Here is a 15,631-nt window from a genome sequence, read left to right as displayed (position 1 = left end):
TAAACATTTTTATGAGCCTCAGATATGTTGTCCAAAGTGCCTAAAATCTCTCTCCTGTCTTGGGAAAACTTAACCTCAAATTTCATGTTAGTTACGCTTTGTAGATCCTAGTTAATAAATAGAAATTGACAATTTAATGTGAGGGCTCTTCAAAGGTAAAAAAAATTAATGAAGTTTTTTGTGTGTGTGCATGATGGAAATTTTAGCTGAGTGTCTGTCTCCACAGATCAACCCTGAAACTACCAAAAAACCAACAAGAAAATAATCTGTAGACCTCAGCGTAAAAGATGAACTATGGTGGGAAGAATATTCAGCTCCCTTAAAAAAATCCTCCCTTTTTTATGCAGAAATGAGGCTAAACCACAGCTTACTTTAAGTGTGAGGGGGAAACACTTTGTGTGTGGAAACGGGGATGTTCCCCTGCACCCCGAATGAAAAGCAGGACCCAAGATGTGGAGGGGATTCGATTGTTTTTCATGAAATATTCGCTACAGCTCAACAGAGGCCACAGCTGAGTAGGGACAGAATGTTCTTTTTCCTCTGGGGAATTCAAACACATGTCTCCTTATTGATTGACCAAGGCAGGTTCAGATATGGTGGCTGGGGCTATCTGGGGTTGCTATGTGGTGGAAAATACATGTCAGCCAGGGCTGCTGGCAGTGGGCCAACGGAGAATCTTGCATTTAGGCCTTGTCCTTGTATTTGTTTTTTAAGCCAGTGATTTACCACCACATCTACTGGGTTCAGCCAAGAAATCCCCTCCTGATCCAGTGGGGCTGAAAAGCAGGTTCCAATTTCTTTTCTTCTCTGTCGAATCCAAGGTTGCCGGGCCACTAGACTCCCTTTAGAAACACCACTGGACTGGGTGGAGGGTCTCTCTGCGTTGCAGTGGCTCTCAAAACAGAGGAGTCTGTCCTTAATGGCCTCCTCATTGAGTGATGGAAGGGCATGGGGCATTGCTTATCTAAACAGCTAACAGGGATGATCCAGCACAGGGGTCAGCAAACCCCGGCCTGCGTGCCAAGAGTAGCACCCAAGCTGATTTTTATCAGCCCACGAAGCAGAAGCTCAGCCCTGCTATTCCTCCCCCATGGAGGCGGGAGCTTGCTCAAAGCCATTCAGCCGGTGGGTTGACCAAAGACCACCACCTAAACGGTAACGCTCTGCATCTTAAGTTATTTATTAATGAAGCTGTTGTTAAGTAGGACCACGAGTGACTTTAAAAAGTATCACTGGCACTTGGACCGTACATAGAGATCAAAAAGTCAAATTTCAGCACTCCGCCTTGGACAGGGTGCTTACCGCTGATCTCGGTGGTACTTGGTCCTGCCGTGAGGGCAGGCAACTGGATTTGATGACCTCTCGGGGTTCCTTCCAGTTCTAGTCTTCTGTGATTACAGTGAACAGGGGTAAGTGAGAACTGACCCAAGCTGGAGTCTGATCAGAATGATAAATAATTCTCCTTCCACTGCTTCGATTCCCACAGTTACAAATAGGAGGTTGGCAGATGGAAGTTTCAAAACACCTTGAGAGAGGCTCAGGGCATTCTCAGCTCAGAAAGTTACTGGCAGCTCCAGGTAAATCGTCAGAGCCTGTTAGTCTTCAGGGATGTCCTCTGAACCTTTGTACAGTCAGGTTAACCATGATTATCCTTGTTGTTGCAATAGTAAACAAGGACATGTTACGTGCTCTTTGTAATGCACAAATTAGGGGGTCACTAAATGAAATTGATAGACAGCGGGTTTAAAACAAACAAAAGGAAGTGGGTTTTTTTTGCACACTGCTCAGCCTGTCTGTGGAAATCTGACCGAGGATGTTCTCAAGGCCAAGACTATCCCAGGTTCAAAAAAGAACTAGGTAAGTTTGTGGAGGTTAGGCCCATCAGTGGCTCCTAGCCAGGATGGGCAGGGATGGTGTCCCTAGCCTGTGTTTGCTAGAAGCTGGGAAGGCGACAGGGAATGGATCCCTCGATGATTTGTTGGCCACTGTCAGAAGACAGGACCCTAGACGAGATGGACCTTGGCCAGACCCAGTGTGGCCTCTCTTTTGTCTAGTATCTAGAAGTGCTAGTCATGAGCTAGAACCCTGTTGTGCTAGATACTATACTAACACAGTACAACAAAATGGCCTTTGTCTAAAATGCTCCCAACCTTTTTCACTTCTCCATCAGTCGATGGGGGAAGATCAGGTCTCCTGAGTTCTGTTTCTGCCTCCGCCAAAAGGCTCACTGTGAGATGTGGAGCAAGTCAGTCAGTGTTTGTTTTTATGATTACACTTAAAGTCCTCAAAACTCAGGTGTTGTACATAGTGAGAAGAGCTTAGAACCTGCCTAGAGAGAAACTGAGGCATGGAGAGTAAGTGAATTGAATGAGCTCAACCAGGGAGTATGCAGTAGAACTGGGACTTGAAATCAGAATACTAGAGTCCAATTGCAGAGGCTTCTTTACTGTGTTTCCATCTCCTCATCTATAAAATGGGTATAGTGTCTATCTCACAAGTTCAGTACGCCCTCTGTCTGAAACATGCTTGGAAATCCTTGGGTGTAAGGGTGCAGTAGAAGTGGAAAGTTAATATACGAACAGTATCTGCCTAGGTCTCCTTACTGTAGTACGCTTGCAGTGAATCTCTTTCCTTTCCCCTCACCTGATTTTTCACATTTCTGCTTTTTAAATCATACTTTGAATTGTTCCTTTCTATACGTCTGCACCATTGACTGATGTGGCTGACAGATGGCACCGAAGCTTTGAAGTCCCTGGAAGAACTCCCATTGAGTCCACTGGGCTTTGTAACTGGCCCAATCTGCATGTATTAAGATGAAAACGATGCTGTGATTGATGCAAATTTCTCTTGTATCTTTCTTCCTTCCCCTCCACCATTCAGATCTCTGCTCCTAATGAAAGAAGATCAGGAGGATGGATAACTGCAGCCAGTCATCCCTTGTCCCCTGTGGAAAAGACAAATACATTTCAAAGTAAGGATGCAACCGGAGATATTTTTGGTATTACGAGGCGGGTGATTTATTTAGGAAAGGCCCTGGTGACTGTTGGAGGAGGGGCAGATGCAATCACACAAAGGTTTTCAAGTGGTAGGTGGAGGGGGAGGTGATCTCCAGCAACTGATACTGCAAAGCTGGAAAAAGTCAGGGGTAGGGGAGAAAGATAGTAACATTCTGTGGCTGAGAAATCATTGATTGGGTTGCAGCCAAGGAGAAAAGAGCTCAGGAGAGGAGGATGGAAAGATGTAGGTTACTACCCCTGCCTCCCCCACAGATAGGAATAGCTACACATGTGATCCAGGTGAGGGGCACTTCAAAGGTAAAAAATGAATGTTTTTTGTGTGTGTGCCTGTGAGGGGCTGTGTGAATGCACTGACATTGGTAATAAGCAAAAAGTCATACTCCAACCAAAATAGCTGTGGTGGAACAAACTTGGCTAAGCCCAGATCTTGTCATGCGCCTCAGGTGGAGGCTTGGGCTACACTAGACAGGGAAGTGGATTGCAGATACTCTGTTCTAGCTACAGCAGTTGTGTAGCTGGAATTGACTTGCCTGCAATCAGCTTACCTGGCTCTGTACGCAGAGAGAAGTACCATCAACCTCCTTTACTTCTCGTGATATCGAGGAGTACAACAGCTACTGGACTGCCTTTTTGTCGACCCCAGATAGTTCAATTTCATGCGCCTCTATCAAGCGCACTAAATCAAACTTGGGAAGATCAACCCCGACTGGACTAGTCTTCCCTGTAGTTTAGACATACCCCTAATTACTGGACTGGTTGCTGGGATAATATCGACTATAGTTTGCCTACCTCAGTTTCCTCATTTGTAAAATTGGGATGGGGATCACACACACACACCCTGCACCTTTGCAAAGCTTTGACACTTCCAAATTACACATGATTAGGTATCCTTCCCATAGTATCATAATAGCATGCTAGGTGTCCTTCCCATGGTATCTTAATAACAATGTTACCTAGGTAACACCTAGTAGCTCAGTGAGACACCCGATTGGATGGATCAGACAATGAGTGACCTTTGCATGAAAACGTTTGTAGTTACGCTTTTAAAAATACTTCTGGGAGTCAGTAAGGTTGGCCCAGAGTGCTATTAAGGAAGTGCGTCTGTGATCCTAACTCCCCAGTGTGCTTTGACTCCTTTGCATGGTCAGGTAATGCCAAGCTGCCTGAAATGCAGTCACTGTTATATTGGACCCATGCCTGCTTTGCATTGCCAGAGTCATACAAAGCAGCCAAAATTACCTGGGGATGTGGCGCTGTTTATACTCTAAAACTGATGCAGTAAATGGATATTGCAAACCTGTTGCATAGGGGGCTGGTTTGTTTTGACAATAAATGAGGCACAGAGACAAGTGACTGCTTGTCCTGCAGCCTTGACACCGGTTCCATCAAGGCCAGTCTGCCTGAGGTTTTTGTTGCATTTGTTTTTTTGATCATTGGAAGAAAGGCCTCTTGCAAAGCCAGACAATATTCCTTCAGGAACAGCATTGGTTGGTGGGTCACAGTGGTGTTGGCTGTGTGCTTATTCATGAGCAGAATATACAGTAAACCAGTATGCGTGGTGCTCATCGTAACAGCTGGGCTACATGCTTCGAACGGGGCTAAATCATTGCCCATCTCTGGGGCCCCTATGTTGATGCATCCCACAGAATGGTTCCAGGAGGAACAAAGTGGGAGGCGGTCACTGGAACTTAAAGTGCTTCTGGTTCCCCACATCTCCAGATGTGCAGCGGGTAGCACAGCAAGGCACGGTGTGCCGCTTGTCCCACTGTCTGCAGCCAAGAGAGAAACAAGGTGCCTTGACTTCCAGAGCCCTGAGGTAGCGACTGGAGGGACTTGACCCCTTAATTAATCTAGCTAGGGGCTTAGACCAGTGGTTCCCAACCTCGGGTCCATGAGAAAAAAAAAACAAAACAATAAGTAAGAGCGATCATAGAAAATAAGTTTTAAATAAATTGCCAAGTTGAATCACCGCTGGAGCCCAGTGTGTCATGCGCCAGGTGGTGCTGAGGGCTGGCTGGCCCCAGCCTTGCCTCCTTCTGCCTGAGGTCCAGCCCCTTCCAGGAGCTGCCCTCCCGCCTCCCAGCCACCACACACATGCCTTGCCCAGGGGCCAGGCAAGCCTGTTGGTCCCCCAGTTACAGGGGTCCTGTGCACGTCAGCCTCTCCTCACTGCCAGCTCCCTATCAAAAGTAGTAGGAGCAACACAGAGGTCTTACGCACTGCCAGGGAGCAGAGCGTTCCTCTCGCCAAAGGGCAGCTCTCGTGTGCTTGGTCATGAAGGTAGGGAAGAGGCGCTGCTTCCACCTTGGCGTGCCTGTGCATTTCCCCGAATACGCCCCTTTTCCCTGTAGTGCTAGTGGAAGCGACGTTGAGGCAGGGAACGTCCAAGGCCCTCAGCAGTTGAATGCAAGTCCTGCATTAAGCCAGCAGTTCAGTGGACCCACATCTAGGCCTTGGCTCCCCACCACTCAGGACGTCTCATGAGATGCTCTGTTTGGATATCTGAAAGAGGTTTTTCCATCCCTCGCTGTTGTGAAGCAGAGCTTAGAAGAGTGACATGCAGGTAACAGCTGCAGTGACTCCTGCAGACAGTCTCCCAGGCAGATACCAGGGCTGGAGAAGTGGAATAGGCTGAGCCTGGCCAAAGAGGAAAAGTGGCAACTCCCTCAGCAGGGCGTGAGCTGGCTTTGCTGTGGGGAGCCTGCTCCTGCTGTCCCGTGTAGCGTAGGGCTGCAGGATCACCAGGCATTGGGCCTACAGCCCAAGTGCCTGAATCCAGCCCTGACTCTGGATACTCTTTGCTAACGCCATCAGATCGGCTTTGCGGCAGACCTTTGTGTTGGCCGTTTCAGGCACGCAGAGATCCATGGTGACGTGTGCAGCATAAGACCCTGAGTCTCTCAGGCTCTGCTTCTTTCCTCCCCTGGGTGCAATGCCTTTCCTGTATCAATGGTGTGTATCTTCCAGAAACGAGCTGCTGCTGCACTTGAAGACGTACAACTTGTATTATGAAGGTCAGAATTTGCAGCTCCGGCACAGAGAGGTGAGCAATCCCTGCGTCTATCATGAGCAGGCTGGTCTCCTGGCTTAGATGGAGGAGACTGTGGCGGGGGAGGGGGTAAACGAGACTGTCTGGGTTAGTGCCCTCCAGGGAGATGAAGAAGGGACCCCGAACAAAGCAGGCTGATGGCTGGGGATCATTGCAAGTTGAGCTCCACTGTGGAGTTCTTTTGTAGCTGCTTTACTGAGGGAGACGTGAAGATCCAGTGGGTTTCCCACCTCCATTAGAAAAAATGGGAATTTGGGCAGTAATTTGAACAGGGGAGGGATCGGCGGGAATGGGAACTCCAACATCCTCTAGACCAGCTTTCTGTTACTTGTATAATTATTCTTAAATGTTGCATGATGTCCGTCCCTCCCCCATTCTGTGCTGTGGGCAGCTCTTGGGTGTCTGAGTTGGGGGGGAAAAATAAGTCTCCTAACTCTGTACAGGGAGCATAGTCCAGGGTGGAGGCAGGCTAAATATGGCCCATGGGCTGGATCCAACCCAGCAAAACTTCTGATCCAGCTCGCCAGCATCCTCTGGGCTGCCAGTGTCCCTTGGCCCATGATGACCCTTGGGCAAGCTCCGTGCCAGCTGCACCCCACATGCCAGTCAAAGCGGCTGGCTGCTGCAGCCTTCTGTGTCCTTGCAGCTCATGTTCCATCATGGGGGGGGAAGGGTGTCTCCGCACACTGCCCCCACCCGAATCCTTGCAGCTCCCGTTGGCCAGAAACTGGCCAATGGGAACTGCCTGGGCTGTGCATGCCCTGCACAGACACACATGGTCCCAGCAGTTGGCTGCTTTGAATGGAGAGGGGCTGTGACAGGCAGGCAGATTGACAGTCCTGTTCGGCTGCTGGCCAGGGGCCACCTAGGTAAGCACCTCCCAGCCAGAGCCTGCACCTTGCACTCCACTCCCTCCTGCCTTCCAACCTTCTGCACCCCCTCCTGCATCCTGCCTGTGGTTCCAACTCCCTCATAGACCCTGCTCCCCCACCGAATATCTCCCCTAGGTCCTGCACCAAGACCCCTTCCCAGATCCTGCACCCCAACCCGTGCCCCAGATCACAGCCTCCTCTTTTACCCAACCTCCATCCCAGACACACATGCCTGCACCACCTCCAGTAATATCATAGAAGAGTGTGACCCTTGACCCCTTATCAAAGTCTTGGAATACCCACTGCCCCCCCGCCATCAACAGCTATTGCCCATCCCTGGTCTAGGGCTTAGAGCACAGGATTTTTTCTCTGTGCTAGAAAGTTGTTGTGGCAGCAGTTCTATCTGTGCCAAGGTGCTTTCTGCCAGTGTACTTATTTCCATACGGGAAAGGGAATAAACTAGAGCCGTGCCAGGCCCTTTTCTCCTGGTGTAAGTGTTGCTGTTCTGGGACTCTTACCAGTAAAACGACACTGGCTTAAAAACAAGCAGATCCCTCAACAAAAAGTTACCACTAAAACTTAAGCGTAGACCTGGCTTGTCATTAGGACTCCTGGGTTCTGTTTCCAGCACTGCCCAAAGGCAGGATACTGCAGAGTGAGCAAATCCAGTACCCTTGTGGTTTCCATTTCCCTGTCCGTCCCATGGCAATAATGCTGCCTACCTCATGGGAGAAGTGGCTTTGTTAATGACCATCAAGTGTTTGGAGGGGGCGGGCTGTGTGTGCGGATCTGCCTTGCCATAGAGGAGGGGGCTGTGGCCAAGGCAGTGCTCTGAGAGGTTGGTGTCTCTTTGTGTTTGCTGCCCAGGAGGAAGGCGAGTTCATCGTCGAGGGTTTGCTGAATATCTCTTGGGGCTTGCGCAGGCCCATCCGGCTGCAGATGCAAGATGACAACCAAAGGATCCGGCCCCCTCCTTCCTCCTCCTCTTGGCACTCTGGCTGCAACCTGGGTGCTCATGGGTCAGTAGAGGGTATGCCCTGCCTAGGCTGTCCTAAGGGGTCCTGGGCGTAGCTTTGTTGTCTTCGTACAGATGTCTGTGGGTGTCTGCTGGATTGCACACAGCCGGCGCTGGGGACAGAAGAGACATCTGCAGAAACAGGCCAATAGGGGCTCTCCTCTGAGGTTGAGATAGGGCTTTTTGCAGTCACTGGTGAAATGCATAATATATGTCTTATTGCTTGTATTATACTAGCAGTTAGTGGCCACAACCAAGCACCCAGCCCCATATTGCTAGGGCAAGGTAGGAAGGCATTCTCTGCCCTGAAGTGTTGACATTCTGTAAATAGACAAGACAAAGCAAGGGTCAGAGGAGAAACTGAGGCACCAAGCAGTGCCGTGACTTAATCTGAGTCATACAAAGGGTCAGTGGCAGAGCTAGGAGCTTGCCTGAGTCCTAGGGTAGTTCTACACAGCAAAATTTAATTTGAAATAACAGCTGTTAATTTCAAAATAACTAACCTAGTGTCTAAACAACACAACTGCTATTTTGAAACCTTTTTGAAATAGCAGTTGGCTTATTTCGAAATTGGTAAACCTCATTGTATGAGGAGTAGCTCCTTTTTCCAAATAGGCACTGTTAAGATAGGAAATAGAGCCTATTTTGAGATAAGCCGTAGTGCATCCAATGGCTCTGTTTCGAAATAAGCTCCTGTGTGCAGACGCTCTAAGTGCTATTGTGAAATGCATTTTACGTGTAGCTGTGTTGTTTTGGAATAGCTCTTCCAGAATAGCTTATTTCAAAATAAGGCTGGTGTGTAGACATACCCCTAATGTTGTGCCTGCTCCCCAAGGCCACCGCACCTCCCTGCTGATTGCCTTCAGATTGCAGTTATGTGTTGAGCTCTTCCCACCTGAGCTGGCTAAGGCTACTACCCTGGTGATTGGTGCAGTGGAGACTGTGGAACTTCTGTAGCCCTGGTGCTGCAGAGGAGAATCTCACTGCTGAGTAGCCCTAGACTACTGGTGTAGGCAGCTGTTAGTACTCAAAGCTCTCCATGCATCCGAGGAGAGCTTTGTACAGCTCCTGCAATCTCACCTGAAGCACAGCCTCACCCTCTAAAGCTGCTGTCTGCAGCCATTCAGGTCCTGGTTCAAGTCCTTCCTCCTGTGCTACTCGGGGCCTGTACTAGTGTCGTCTGCTGATTTGAGAGCGCCAGTTGTAGCATGGGCACTCAAACAGGTGGGGATTTCTTTCCCAGCTGCACCACTGATGTAGGTCACCTGCTCAACCCCGCACAACTTCATAAACTCTTGCAAAGTGATGTGAGAGCTGCGGGTGGAAAAAACGTGCTGAACGGTGGCTGGTGGTATATATTCTTCATTGCTGAGTGGCAAACAAACATGACACACAGCCTTGTGAATCCCCCATCTTGCAGCACTGCTTTGTTGCATGTGCGTTGCCTGGCAGGCAGTGAAAAGCAACCACATCTCAGCAGCAGTGAGGCCTGCTTACGTTTGCTGTGGAGTGAACTTCCCCTGGTTTTGCTTAGCGTCCATGTATTTTGCTGACTCGGTATTTTAATGTGTCCTGCAAGAGGTCTTCTGACTTCTTGATTTGCCAGCAGGATGACTGTGTTTCCCTAGCTTGGCTCTTGCACATGCCCTATGAAGATCAGGTAACTGTTACAATACAGCTGTCTTCTCTCTGGCCCTACTCGGTCTGGCTACCTCTTCCCGCCACCATATCTGGCTGTTGGCTCGGTTTCTCCACAGATTGGATAGTTCAGCCCTGTGGCTGTGCCAAAAATTAACCCTCCAGAGTAAGCAAAGTCTCGAGGGGATCGGGGGGAATAGAACTGCCTTAGCGACTCTCCCTTGTGGCTACCTGGAAGAGCTAACATACTATAAAACTACAGAAGGGCAAAGCAGGGTTTTAAAAGAGCTGGATAATTTCATGGTGGAAAGGTCCATCTCTGGCTATTAGCCAGGATGGGTAGGAATGGTGTCTCTAGCCTCTGTTTGTCAGAAGCTGGAAATGGGTGACAGGGGAGTAATCGCTTGATTACCTGTTCTCTTCACTCTCTGGGGCACCTGGCATTGGCCACTGTGGGGAGACAGGACATGGGGCTGGATAAACCTTTTGTCTGCCACACTATGGCCGTGTCTACACTAGCCCCAAACTTCAAAATGGCCATGTAAATGGCCATTTCGAAGTTTACTAATGAAGCGCTGAAATACATGTTCAGCACCTCATTAGCATGCAGGCGGCCGCGGCGCTTCAAAATTGACGCGGCTCGCCACCGCGCGGCTCATCCCGATGGGGCTCCTTTTCGAAAGGACCCCGCCTACTTCGAAGTCCCCTTATTCCCATGAGCAGATGGGAATAAGGGGACTTCGAAGTAGGTGGGGTCCTTTCGAAAAGGAGCCCCGTCGGGACAAGCTGCGCGGCAGCGAGCTGTGTCAATTTCGAAGTCCCCTTATTCCCATCTGCTCATGGGAATAAGGGGACTTTGAAGTAGGCGGGGTCCTTTTGAAAAAGAGCCCCATCGGGGTGAGCCGCGTCAATTTCAAAGCGCCGCGGCTGCCCGCATGCTAATGTGGCGCTGAATATGCATTTCAGCGCTTCATTAGTAAACTTCGAAATGGCCATTTTGAAGTTTGGGGCTAGTGTAGATGTAGCCTATGTCTGTTCCTACGTTAAGTCTCGGTTCACTGACTTGCCTGGTAAGCTTCTTCATGCCTGTCATTTCCTCTTTCCATCCTGTCCTTGTGATTTTTCTGTCACTTCATTATTGACTGAAATCTCCTTACATCTTGTCTTGCATCATGCAACCCTTGGGATCATTGTGTTTGCTGCCTGTCTTACTTCATGACACTTTCTTCACATCATAGTGGCATGATTGCTTTTTTTCTTCTATGACCAGGGTGTGTTTGCGGAGGGAAACCACTGTGGGTGTCGCAGATACCATGAAATTTTTTTTTATATATATTTGAGAGAAAATCTTTATCTATTTTGAAACATTTGAGATAACCCTGTGTTTGTTGTGAGTTCCTATTCTCAAAAACAAACACTTATTGTTCAAAACATCCAAGTAAAGTAAAGCTGGCTGAGTAGAGGAGGGAAGGTGAATTTTGGGGAAAATATCAATATTTTTCCCCATAAAAATCAGCTTTGATGAAAACCACAGTTGTAAAAAAAAAAAAAAAAAAAATTCTAAATCCAGAACATTTCAGCTGACAAGTAGTTTGATGATTAAGAGATGGAGACACAATTATAGTGCATTAATTCTATGCAACAGCAAAGCCAAAAACAATGTGTTATCAAAAGCAAACGTTACTTATCTTTAAATATCCAGAAATGTAGCAAATATCCTTTAGAAGAAAAGTCATCTGATCTTTCCAACTGCAGAAAATCCTTACTGATTTAAAAATAGTCATGATTGGATTGGACTAGTTATTAGATTTGTCAGATAGAGAGGCATTTGACTGAATTAGTAGATTGACTTTTCATTGACTGTCTCGCTCTGTGTTACTGTTCTGTTCATCTGTGTGTTAAGAGATGAGGTGGGGTGAATTGAAAAACAATATAAATAATCATCATATAGGCACTAGATTCCGTGGCCCTTGGACTCATGTTGTCCTAGCCTCTAGGGACCGCAACTAATCTATGCTGGGAACTGTACTGTCTCCTACTAAGGCAGACCCTTTTCCAAAGACCTTACAGATCATACAGACTAGAGATGGGCAGTGGAACAGAGAGAAGGGAGCTTTCTCACGTCATTAATCAGGCGAGAGCCTAGGAATAGGACCCAGGTTTCCGGACTTCTAGCCTGAATGCAATCTACTAGGCCCACTATCTTGGCATAACTTTCTGAGAACAGAAAGGGGGTTAGGGCAGGTTATTGTGAGTACCACACTCCTGGACTATAGTCATATGGAGGCATTGCATGCCGCTGGACAGAGGTGTGCCACACCGGTGGTGGTGTAGCCAAGTTAAAGCCCAGGAACGCATTAAAAATCTCCCTAGATATTAGTTTTTGTGGGATTAAAAGCCTAACCTCTTTCTCTGCTGTAGCGTGGGCAAGCAAATGTATTGAAAACGAGGACGCTGGATGTTCTCTGCTTCAGCGAACAGCCACCGTGGGTCCTGGGGCAAGAGGGGAGAGGGGCCCTGACTTCTGGAAGGGGCAAGGCCCAGGGAAGAAGGGGCGGGGCCTAGCACAGTCAGCCCTTAACGCTGCTCAGATTCCGGCACTGCTACCCTCTTCCCTGAGCCGTGCAGAGCAGCTGTGCTCTCTGTGGACCTGCTCTTTGCCTCTCATCCAAAAGTTCATTCCCAGCCTGCTTGGCATCCATTGTGTTCACGGGCATGGGTGCGAGTACCTCAGTCTGATATAAAACCAGAATGTAGCTAGGGATGAAGTTCATCCTGGTGTGGAAAGTCAGCAGAAGTAGGCTGGCCCTTTTGTGCGGGGCTGAATTTCTACCTTGCTTGTAGTTGTGTAGGCTTATCTCGGCTCGCTACGTACTCTGAAATGTGAGCATTACTTGGTTGTATGGGAATGTTTTTTTTTTAAAAAAAAAAAAAAAAAAAGTCCATTAGACGAGGCTTCCACAACATCTTTCATTTATACTTCATTTGTCGTACTCTATGCGTGACAAAGTGAGCCTCTGGTATTGGCTGGTGACTTGGTGCCTCAGGAAACATTGGTGGTAAGTTCCTTTTCAACTCTGTATTGTAACAGTATGTGTCTGTCTTATTAGGTCTGTGGTAAAGCCATGTACCTTACCCGATATTCAGGTGACAGATGTTGACGGCCCCACTGATGGTGATGGCCCAGAGAGTGGAACAGGTGAGACCAGGATGGTGGGATTCCTAACTGATCTGCTCTATTTTAATAGGCTGTTCCAGTTTAAATCAAAAAAGGGTGATGCCCCATGCCCAAAACTCTTGCTTTATTTTATTCCAATCACTTTGGTTCAATGGAGTCACTCTGCCAGAAGTTATTCTTGATCTTGTCTTGCATGAATGTTTTATCTGTCTGTCTGTCTCTGTATTGTGAGGAGCAAAGAATCGTAGGGCTGGGAGAGACATCAGGCAGTCATGGAGTCTAGCCCACTGCCCAAAGCAGGACCAACCCTAACTAAACCACCCCAGCCAGGGCTTTGTCCAGCTAGGACTTAAAAACCTCTAGGGATGGAGATTCCACCTTTCCAGTGCTTCACCAACCTCCTAGTGAAGTAGGTTTTCCTGATATGCAACCTACACTTCTCCCACTTCAACTTGCGATAGTTGCTCCTTATTCTGTCATCTGCCACCACAGCCTTTCTTCATTCTCTTTGGAAACCCCCTTCAGAAAGTTAAAGGCTGCTGTCAAATTCCACCCACCCCCCACTTCTCTTCTGCAGACTAAGCAAGTCTAAGTCCCTCATCCTCTCCTCAGGGGTCAAATGTGCTCCAGCTCCCTATTCATTTTTCTTGCTCTCCCCTGGACCTTCTCCGATGTGTTGACATCCTTTCTGTAGTGAGGGGCCCAGGACTGGATGCAATGCTCTAGACAAATTATACTTTTAAATATGGTCTCCCACCAGTTTCCCTTGCCTTTAAATGGTGTGCAGTAACTAAGGCTAAGGGCCACACATTGTATAAGAAGGATACGAAACAACAATGTACAGCTGCTTTGCAGTAAGCATTGTCCAGCCTATACATTGAATGAGTTGGGTTCCCTTTTATTTGGTATTTTTCATACAGGTTGAACCTCTCTAGTCTGGCATCATTGGGACCTGACCGGTGCCGAACAAAAGAATTTGCCAGACCACGGGAGGTCAATATTGTCTAGCAGTATTACCAAAACTTCTACTGCTTACTGGGCTCTGCTCACTGGAGATATTTAAGAGCAGGTTAGAAAAATGCCAGTCAGGGATGAGCAAACTGTTTACATTGGGCCCCACTTTTCCTTATTGCAGTTAGCAGGGTCTGCCTCCCTCCCCAACCTGCCCAGTGTAATCATAAATGGCAGAAATCTCGGTTATGTTCATATGGAAACAATGCCCTTTTGGCATATGTAAGAAAATAAGTATGCAAAACGTAAAAGCTTTGCTAATTGGTCTATAAATGTGAATAGACAGACATAAAACCAGTAACATTTCAACATTTTTAATGATCTAGATGAGCCTCAGATATAGCATCCAATCATGCTGCACACCCCCTTAGGAAATTTCACACCCCCCAGAGGGGGGCTGCCCCCCCCCACCCCTCCCGCAGTTTGCTCACTCTTGATCTAGAAGGTGCCTTGTTTTGCCAGAAGGGCAGGGGACTGGATTTAATGACCTGTCAAGGTCCCTTCCTGTTCTAATATTCTAGGATAACTACAGAGCTTTAAATTTACCCTTTATCTTCTACCAGCCTAGCTTTCCTGGGCAGGCGAGCTCCCAGGTTCCTGCTTCATGTGTGAATAATTTGCTTAGGCCTGTCTCGTCCTCTCCAACCTCTGCCACTGTCGCTTTAAGATTCCCCAGAAAGGAAGCTGTTGCTGGGGTTAACTTGTTGAGTCCTTGAAGCCTAAGCCACAAAATATCCACCACAGAAATTGTGGGGCTCCAGCCTGGCCTTGGCCGTTAGCACAGCTGCACTGCAGGTGTCCCAGAAGCTACGCAGCAAGCCCCGAGCAAAACCCCAAAGGAAAGTGACCAAGTGTAACAATCTCCGCTCGTCCCTGTGCTTCCCTTTCCTGTGGCAGGCTCTGTGCTTCCCCTCTGGTGCATGGGTTGCTCCCGGGTTCTCAAGAGGAAGAATGGGAGCCATTGTTAAATAGTGTTGCCATGGAGAAATAAACATTTCTAACCTCCCCTCCTCGCTTCATCTGTATGCATTCACAAAGTTGTGTCTGAAGGGCCTTTCCGGTGTAAAGAGCATGATTTAACCCTTACCGTGCTGGTGTGCCGTGGGGTCTGTACGGTCTCCCCGCCCCACAGATGGACAGCGGTCCTGCAGGCCCCATGAGTGGAGTTCACTCCCAGGTGGGTTACCAAGCCAAGGTCTCTACCCCGAGCCCTGACTGTCTGGATAACCCATCCAGGCTGCCTTAGTCAATAACACAGCCTCTTCTCCAAGGCCATACAGTGCAGCAGCCAGAGTCCATAGCAATGCCTTCCTCCCATAGGGCAGTGTGGCCTAGCACTTGAGTCACTAGGAAAGAGCGGGTAAGGGGTGGTAGCCCTGGTAGGGGGCCTGGGCCCACCTTATTCCACTGGGCCCCAATCCAGGGCCTTGACACTGATGGAGTGGCCCACTATTAGCTCAGTTTACCCAGGGGGAGGAACCACTCACACACCCTCCCTAGATCACTGCTGACCTTGCCAAGCAGTGTAGCAATCTGCAAAGCTCCTGGGTTGTCAGGCTGTGTGGTGACAGTCACTCCCCAGGGCTCCACTGGCTCTGGAGGCTTGCCCCAGTCTCCTAGATCTCTGGCTCCCACTGGTAGAACCTGTGGCTGGTCTACTCCTGGACTGGCTGCCCTAGCCCCATCCTTCTGGAAATGGCATGGCCTCCGGCTGGAGCATGGAGCTGCTTCCCCCCACCCACAGCTCCACCACCTGGCTGAAAGGCCTAGCAATTCTGTCAGCCCCCCTTGGAATGTGGAATGGAACATGCAAGAGATTCTGTTGGTACAGACAGGCTCAGAATTAAAAAA

The 15,631-nt window shown here is 48.6% G+C and overlaps 1 protein-coding gene across 3 annotated transcripts in view; it reads left to right on the top strand.

The window, feature by feature from the left end:
- Positions 1-15,631, top strand: part of RASSF2 (Ras association domain family member 2) — a 42,041-nt gene that overhangs the window by 11,118 nt on the left and 15,292 nt on the right. For all 3 annotated transcript variants that reach the window (XM_074981812.1, XM_074981813.1, XM_074981814.1), the window contains exons 2-5: positions 2,881-2,971; positions 5,985-6,060; positions 7,806-7,957; positions 12,702-12,790. In XM_074981812.1, coding sequence (XP_074837913.1) covers positions 2,913-2,971; positions 5,985-6,060; positions 7,806-7,957; positions 12,702-12,790 — 376 coding nt within the window. In that variant the 5' untranslated portion in view covers positions 2,881-2,912. The remainder of the gene's footprint in view (positions 1-2,880; positions 2,972-5,984; positions 6,061-7,805; positions 7,958-12,701; positions 12,791-15,631) is intronic.

Source organism: Carettochelys insculpta, chromosome 31 (genome assembly GCF_033958435.1).
Source record: "Carettochelys insculpta isolate YL-2023 chromosome 31, ASM3395843v1, whole genome shotgun sequence".
NCBI lineage: Eukaryota > Metazoa > Chordata > Testudines > Carettochelyidae > Carettochelys > Carettochelys insculpta.
Note: the sequence above shows the minus strand (reverse complement) of the source record. Positions and strands in the feature narration are given on the sequence as shown.